The sequence below is a fragment of the Antrostomus carolinensis genome, unplaced genomic scaffold (assembly GCF_000700745.2).
Source record: "Antrostomus carolinensis isolate BGI_N321 unplaced genomic scaffold, ASM70074v2 scaffold14299, whole genome shotgun sequence".
In the NCBI taxonomy this organism is placed as follows: Eukaryota; Metazoa; Chordata; class Aves; order Caprimulgiformes; family Caprimulgidae; genus Antrostomus; species Antrostomus carolinensis.
In genome coordinates, this window is record NW_010339328.1 from 1 (window position 1) to 8,502 (window position 8,502).

General features: G+C 40.3%; 1 protein-coding gene across 1 annotated transcript; it reads left to right on the forward strand.

Annotated features, from left to right (window-relative positions):
* Positions 1 to 8: 8 nt before the first annotated feature.
* Positions 9 to 7,940, forward strand: LOC104531034 (mast/stem cell growth factor receptor Kit-like; the record flags this gene model as incomplete). Its single annotated transcript, XM_010175804.2, has 5 exons — positions 9 to 65; positions 2,761 to 2,920; positions 5,746 to 5,935; positions 6,630 to 6,745; positions 7,882 to 7,940. Coding segments are annotated over 5 exons (582 nt in total), but the record flags the coding sequence as incomplete, so codon positions are not given.
* Positions 7,941 to 8,502: the final 562 nt, after the last annotated feature.

Consider the following 8,502-nt stretch of genomic DNA (forward strand, 5'->3'; position numbering starts at 1 on the left):
TTACATGCATAATCACAGATGTGGATAGCAGCGTACAAGCTAGTTGGATTTCTCACAAAAGTGGGGTGAGTTCGTTTAATTGTATCATGTATACCTCAGCGCAGGACACAAATTCTCTGTAGACATTCATGCGCTTGTTTTGGACACTTGATATTGGTTTGGATTTGCTGCATTTCCAAAGGTCCCACATCCCACAAACTGGTGAGGAGCCAGCAACAACTGCCCTGTGCCCATGCGGACAGCTGAAAGGAAAAGCATCTGCATGGGCTTCTCTTCCAAAACAGAAATTAAAGTTAGGCTCTTCAATGTGAAGTTTAGGTGACCTCTGTTGGGCTGCTTAAATACTGAAGCACGGAGTGCCTACACATCACATTGCAATCAATGGGAGCTGCAAATATATCAACACATGGACTGCAAATTACATATTCTAGTCGTTATCATTAACAGTAAAATACCTGCTAATTAGCATGGGAATTGTATGTGACAGGAATAGTAGTAAGCATTTGCAGGAATGATTAATTCATTTAAATTACATGGTGTGCCTCACTAACTGAGAAGGTTCTGAAAAATGAACCAGTGAACTGGCTTCTCTCTGGAGTGAAGTTACTGCCTGGCATCACCAAATTAAATTGTTGGCAGGCTAAGTGCTCCAAGAGAGTTCATTACTGGCAGCGCGGCTATTCTGCAGACAAGGGGCAGAGAGATCCCCTCCCCTGGTCAGCCAGCATGCTGCCAGATCTGCTTTTGAAATGAGCAGCAGGCACTGGGTGGTTTCTACGGACACTTCTTGGTCTTCCGGGTATACCCTGAAATTTAAATTAAGTAAAAGCCCTTGTGAAGACTTGTTAGTAACTCCTGCTGTATATGCTGCCATGTTAATTGGCTGGTCTTTTACTGCTGATGTTAGTGACCAGAATATGTAATTCACAGTCCACGTGTGTAGGGTAAAAAAGGCTTCTGTGGTGCTGTGATGTTTGGATAAATCACATCTCCTCGGGCAGATAGTGAACGGGAGGCCCATCCCCTGGGGCTGGGCATGCCATGTTTAGCTCATGACATGTTTAGCTAATCCCCTGGCTCTGGCAGAGCTGCTCTCACTAAATGCTCACTGCTCCAGAAATCCCACCTTTTAGCTCTGAGGGTTGAGGAGGTCTAAATGACCTGAAGGCAATGTGGGACATGCAGATGGGGCTTTTGGTCCTGTGCCAAGGTCAAATGCAAGTCCCACATCTGAGAACTTCATTTAATCTTTCATTCCCCTGCCTTTCCTTTGTTACAGTGTGATGAAATCGGGACCTTCCCTTAAGTTTTTGTTCTTTATCACTTTTCATTTTATCAGTAAAAGCCACAAGGAAAATATTTTTGACTGAATAAGTTTGACCTTTCTGTCCTTTATGGTAATTAGCAAGGGATGCTATCCTTTAAATATTAACTATTAAATTAAATTTTGCACTGAAACCGAGTTCATAAAATTCATGTTTAAATAGATGCAGAATTATATTTTGTCCTGAATAGATCAGAGGAAAAAAAAACAAAACACTTTTTCCTTGTATCACTGAATTTATCACCACTTTTGAAAATTAGACAATTAGCAAGCACATCCATACAAAGCAAACTTTTATTTGTGATTATTACAGCTCAGGAGAAACCAAAATTGTGTTGAGAAGATTAAATTGATCTAGAAGCTCTTGGAACCTCCACGAATTGAAATCATTCTACTATAAAATCATAAGAAGTCCAGGTCTGCATTTGGATTAATCAATGTAAATTTATCAGTCTTCCCAACCACACCAATCAGTCTCACAGAAACTAAAGTCCATGCCTAAAAGCATTTATTTTTTCTATACATACATAGGCATAGAGTCATGATATACTTAATACTTTGAGAAGAGAATGAAGTTTCCAGTTGCCTTTAAGATTAATAAATCTGGATTGCTGTGGAGCAAGAATCAGAGAAGGTACCAGAGGAAGGTTGCCCTGTAGAGCCTGCTGCCAGCAGGTCTTGCTGCAGTATGTCTGCAATGAGGAGATGCCGCCGACTCGGGGCATAGAGCAACCCAGTTGAAAATAAAGCTCCAGCACCTTAAACTGTCTCTTTTCATTCACTGGGAAGCGTTGCAACCATTAAGAGAGTTCAGTGATTTTTAGGCACCCCTTCAGCAGTGAACCACACTTCAGAGTTGCAACTAATTTTTACAAGAACTGCAGCTTATGAGCTTTAGGAAAGTCAAGACCCAGTGGTCATTTTGCATCAAATCCCACAGCTAGAAATGTTGTTAGTGCAAATAAAACCTTCTGTCAGTTCCTCACCTTCATCAGCATTAGAAATTTAGCCAGAGCGAGCTGGGTCTGACCTTGGCCCTAACATCCTTTTTTCCATATGATTGAAATATTTGAAGAAAGCAGAGTTTCAGCTTTGTGGCTCGGGCTGGTCTCTTCCATTTGGTTCTCCTGAGGCAGGTGAACTCATACGTGCGCACACACATTCTTGCCTTACAGTGGAGCTTGAGGAGGAAAAAAAATAAAGAATAAGGGGAGGGGATAGGACTTGGGAAAGGACATTATCTCCCAAAGACAGCTGATCACACACTTGTTTTGCATGGAGAGATTCTAGTGACAGGTTTGTCTTGCTGGCTTATTATTCCAGTTTAAAGTTATGAATATTAATATAGCAAAGTTATAATTACTTCTATTTTTAATTTATCTAGGAAAGATGCTGCATACACAGTGTTTTAGATGTTAATTGTTTTTCACCGACAGATTGTTACAAGCAAAAGCAGAAATTTGGGTGATTATGGATATGAAAGGAAATTAACATTGAACATCCGTTCAGTGGGAGTTAATGATTCTGGAGAATTCACATGCCAAGCAGAAAACCCTTTCGGAAAAACCAATGCCACAGTAACCTTGAAAGCACTAGGTAAGTAGTTCTTGTAGAAATCTTAACATTTCTAGGAGAAGGAGGTGGAAAGTGAGAATACTGGGGAGCCTTCTCTTCCTTCTCTCTCCTTCCCCCCAAACCTCAGTGAGTAAAGTCGCTTTATTAAGAGTTTGTTGCTGACTGTTACCATATGGGATGGCTCAGGAAGTGTTGTGGTGTGTATGACTACTTTACTTTCTATAACCCTTTGCATGTTACTGGAATGTGATATTAGAACAGCCACCCAGCACTGCTTCCATCTCTCTGTTTTGTCTCATCCTTCCTGGTTTAATTTTAAATTTAATCCGCTCTTAACGAAGCAAGTAATTTACCTTTGCCTGGTACTGTCCCTGTGCTTAAGTAATTTGGCAGCACAAAGCACAAAGCATATCTTTAATAGCTGCCTCCCAAGCATGGGAAATTTCACGGACATTACCATGTCAGTGTTTTTTACATAGAAGCTATATATGTACCTCTATTTAAAATAATGCCATGAGGAACATTGCAGTGTGCGTAAACAGTATGAAATTGTTCCAGAGTTCACCCCCGTGGTAAACCCACTATCCATCACTTACACAGGTTTTGGATCATGTCCCTTAACAGTGAGTGAACACCCTCCCTCCTCTTGTTTCATAACAGACGCGTTTAGAGTCTGCTGTGTATTAACTTGGGTGACATACAGCACCTCTTGAATTTTAAAGCTGCCGAAACCTGCTAATTTGATAAATTAAGGACAATTAAGGGCATGTTGGTATAGTTAATGAGATCATTCTGAAGAAGTCTGTGTAGTTGGCTACAACCGTTTCAGTTCCTCACTGTTCAAGGGTGTAATGACTGAGGGAAGTGTAGCCTGGCATCCTTTTTCCTTTTCAAATCTGTTTTTTTGTTGCACAGATACTCCTGCAACATTCCTTGTTTTGCTTTCCCTGTTAACTTAAAGAAAACAGGAGTGTTTGATCTATGCAGGTCAGATCTTCAGAAGAGAGGCAGAGGTTAAATTTGCTCCGCCGTTCGAGAGGGTAGGGCTCATAACCACGGGGACATTTTCCACATTTTTTTACAGGAGAGACTAAATTCGTATGTAAGAGTGAAACAGTGTGAAGTATGAAAGAAAATCTTTTCCCCAAGGGGGACAATATGAAAGCTTTTATTCTAAGAGGAGGGAAGTTCTTAACTACATATTCTACATATGCAAATGTGGCTTCAAAAAGAATTGACTTAGGAAGGTCTGGGGACTAAACTAAAGCATGGCATTATAAAAAGTAGAAAATAAAGAAGTTTATATTTAGCAACATGCAAACTTTTAATAAAAAATGCATAGAAAAGCTGGAATCCTTCCTTTTCAAAATACTTTTCTCTCTCCACCCTCTCAAATTTAACTTAAAATAAAAATAAACTCTGTCTTCTGGGTGCCTTTCACCATTCATTGTCAAACTGACTATATTTACCTGAACTATGCCAGCTCCCAGGGACCTGGGAAGTGGTGTATAGCACGTACTAGAGAGATCCTGGGATTGGGTCAGATCCTGAATTGCTGTGACTTTAACATTAGCCAAAAGGTTTACAAGAAATAATGGATATTTTTGGTAAATTTCCTAATGACTTTTTTTAACAGTGAATTTATCTAGCTGTAAACAGTTTCTAGAACTGTCTTTCAGGGACTGATAGCACAATTGTAAAATTTTATTTGCAGGCGCTTGGGTACGGTTTTGAATCTAGGTTGCATAGGGATCCTGTGTTTATACAGAAAATAGAAAAAAGCTCTGTAAAGGAACTAAAAATCTTCAGTTTCCAGATTTAAAATCTTTTAATCTTTTATAATGATGGAGAGCATTTTAAAGCATACCTGCCTTCTGTGCGTTTACTTCATCCTTTCTTCTCCGAAGCAGCTGTCAAGTGCTCTGGCAACTCCAGATGCTTTCACCAATCCGTCCTGGCTTCAGTTTTCTTGAGCTCAGGTGCCCAGCTGGCCACAGCAGTTTGATTACTAGTGGGAAGAAGCAGGGGTCCGAGACTGACTTTTGGTCTAAATTTAAACTCCTTCAGTAAATGTGTTTCCTTGTAGTTGCAATCTGCCTGTCAAACTGATAATTCCCTTATGAATTTGTGTAATAGGACTGAAAAATTTGTCTTTTCAAAGTGAATAATCCTGAGGCTGATGAGTTTATTAATAAAATTAAAACCATGGCAGTAAGAATGCTGCTCCATATGATATTTTGGAATGGACTGCACGATAAATGGTATCTGCCACATAAAAGATTAAGACCCAGCAGGAGATGAACAGAAGTACCGTAGTTTAAGACAATTGGTATCCAGGCCTGTGGACTTAGCACATTTTTTCCTAATTACAGGTTTTAATAACTTAATTTGTAATGTCGTTCTTAATTACACTTGACAAAGAAACCTTAAATATTCTAGTATACTGTCATAAATGATCAATTTATCTTGCTTTTTTTCATAGTGTTTCTTTTGTACCAAACATTTAACAACTCTGAGTTTTGGAAAAATGTACATACGTGAGTAGAAGCAAGCACATGCTTGCATTTTTCCAAAAGCAAGTGGAGGGTATTTATCACCAGAAGATGGAATTATTTCTGTTAAGGCACTCAAGGCTGCTTTAAGACCTGTGCCCCATTGCTATATAAAGCTAGTGGCCTTGGTTTTGGCAGGTAAGGGTTCAAGTTCTGCTTTGTAGATAAAGTTTCCTGTTTCACAGTTGGATGTTTGATCACTAGATCTTGATGTAGTCTTAAGTGTCGTTAAGAGTACTGACAATCTTCTAAATGGCCCTGAAATTGTTTTTCTTCTCCTCTTATGGCCATCAGCTAAAGGATTTGTCCGTTTGCTTGCAACAATGAATACTACAATAGATATAAACGCAGGACAAAATGGAAATTTAACAGTTGAATATGAGGCATATCCAAAACCGAAGGAAGAAGTCTGGATGTACATGAACGAAACATTACAGAATTCATCAGATCATTACGTCAAGTTCAAGACTGTGGGCAATAACAGGTAATATGAATGACTGTAAGTGCTGTTGATTTCACTTTGGAACAGCAAACTAGAGTCTGCTCTGGAAAGGTGAAAGTGGAGATGGTGAGAAAATTGTGATTATAAAAGATCTTGTAGTCCATGTGGCTTACCACAGTATCTGGTGCAAAGTCTGCAACCTAGATTTGGAATAGCATTGAGCTAACCACACCATCTGAGACCCAGTGGGCTGCAAACTCACGACTCACCTACAAGATGCTATTCCTGCCCAATAAGCAAAAATAAGAATGTAAAGCTGTTTGCGTGCAGAGACTCTTCACCACCACAGCGGAGCCCAGTGCTCTGGACAGAAGTTTGTGCTTTTAATTTCTGCTGTGCACTGTTCTCTCCTGAGCCCTGGTCCTCCAAAAATCTAGTGTAGCCCCTAGCACGTGTGACCTGGGTTGTGTATCTGGGTTCCCTCCTCAGCAAGAAAAAGAGCAGGCGGTGGTGCATGCACGGGGTCCGAGCCTGGTGCTGAGCACCAGGCATGCATCTGGGTGTTAGAAGTGGCAAAACTTTTGGATACTGTAGTGCAAAGGCAGTTGTAATGCAAGATAAGAGTGTCAGCAGAAGAAGACAGCATGCTAACAATTCACTCCTTAGCTTTTGTACAGCAATTCATTGTTCACCGCAAGTTGTGAGCATCAGTAATGCTTAGTTTTTTTCTTTACAGTTACAGAAGTGAACTTCATCTTACCCGATTAAAAGGAACAGAAGGAGGCATTTATACATTTTTTGTGTCCAATTCTGATGCCAGCTCCTCTGTAACATTTAATGTCTATGTGAAAAGTAAGTAAAGTGAACAGTCTGAAATATTTCATTATCACAGTCATTGTATTTTATACAACATCATGTATGCACAAGATGTCACAGTGTGGTTCAGCATATGAGAGGCTTTCTGAAGTGAAGCACATGCTGGAAAACTATTTAAATGTCAAGATATAAAAGTGCAGAGTACTTACACAAATCCACCTACTATCCAGCATGACCTTCCATTCTAGTGAACATATTCCAGAGGTTACTGGAGAGCAGATAGATAGTTTATAAAGTAAAAAACTGCAGCACCTGGAAAGAGGATCTCAAAAATAAGCATGTACCTAAACCTTTGATAATTTAAAGTGGAGCAGGCTATACAGGGATTATAATTTGCATTTTTGGCAGCCAAGTTAAATTATTAATTATCTTTAATTTGTGTGAGTTGGATGCAGAGTTTGAAAGCTTGTCAGGAGAATTATTCACTTGTGCCTTCTGACGTCTAACTACTTCTGTATAATAATATATAGATCTCCATTGTGTTAGAGAAATCTGCACAGCTTTACAAATGTGTGTGCTGTTGTCTTTGGGACACGCTTGTTAAAAAAGATTGTAGGTCTCAGTTCCAAACAGCATTTTTCAAGACAAAAGCTAAACTTCAAAATGAATTCAGTGAAACCTTCAGGAAACCCTGTCCTTCTTAGGAGAGCCATCCTGTTAGACAATTTCATGCTCTCAGCAGACAAATATTGGCAGCTGCTAAATGCCAAGCTTAAGGAAAATTAAACCAGGAGGGGACTGCAGGCAGACTGGAGAAACTAAGGCGAGGTAGACAGTGATGCCTTCAAGCCTAGCAGGAGGAACTGTATAGAAAATGAGTGAATGTGCTGCAAGCACGGTTCTGTGTTGCTGCTATGCTTCAGCAGCAATGTGTCCTCTGGGTATAGGCTCATGCAAAGGACTGTTGAGACTTCCAAAAATGCACAAAATCCTAGATATTAATTTCTGAATTCTTCTCATTTATCACTGAAGGTCAACATTTGTAGCATTGCTTGTTAGCAATGCCATAGTTTAGGTCTAGAAATGTCACCTGGGCTTCTTTCAGAACGTGGCATTTTTTCCTTCATCTGTGAATGCTGTCATTGTGTTCTTGGACCTTTTCTGTTCCCTAGCTGTGATTTCTGAGATGAGGGCACTGGTGACCTCAGATGTCCTTTGCCGCCATGGATGAGTGCGGGTTACAGTCACAAGGGATAATTCTGCTCTTGTGAGGAGCAAATTGTTGAGCCAGAAGTTTAATTTCTGGGAAGGAAAGGGAGGAATTGCCAGTTGCCTGTGGAGCTGTCAGTTCAGATGAGGCTGGATGATGTTTTCCAGCTGGCACCATCATACGTGTGCTTGGAGCAAGGGGCTGTTCATGGGCTTCCCACCTCTCCCAGCTTCTGCAGTCTGCTTGGGAGCAGTCTGGTCACAATAACTTAAAATCTAAAAACTTGAAAAGTTTTTTCATCACAAGGTGTCAGTTCTCGGTGCAGAGCTCCATGTTGCCACTTTTGAGGAATACGCTACTTAATAAAAGCTGAATACCCCTGAGGTCATGGTTAGGAAACAGAACAGCATGGTGAAGCAGTATGGCCAAGGCAGGAGGGAGCACGAACGGCTTACTTCTTCTGAATTACTTGTCTGTGCAACCAGCAACATTCAAGTTTTCTTGCCTCTTGCTTCAGCTACTGGTCTTGTAAGTAGTAAGATCAGCCTTGTGTTGCAATGAAGACATTTAAGCCGTCTCAGTA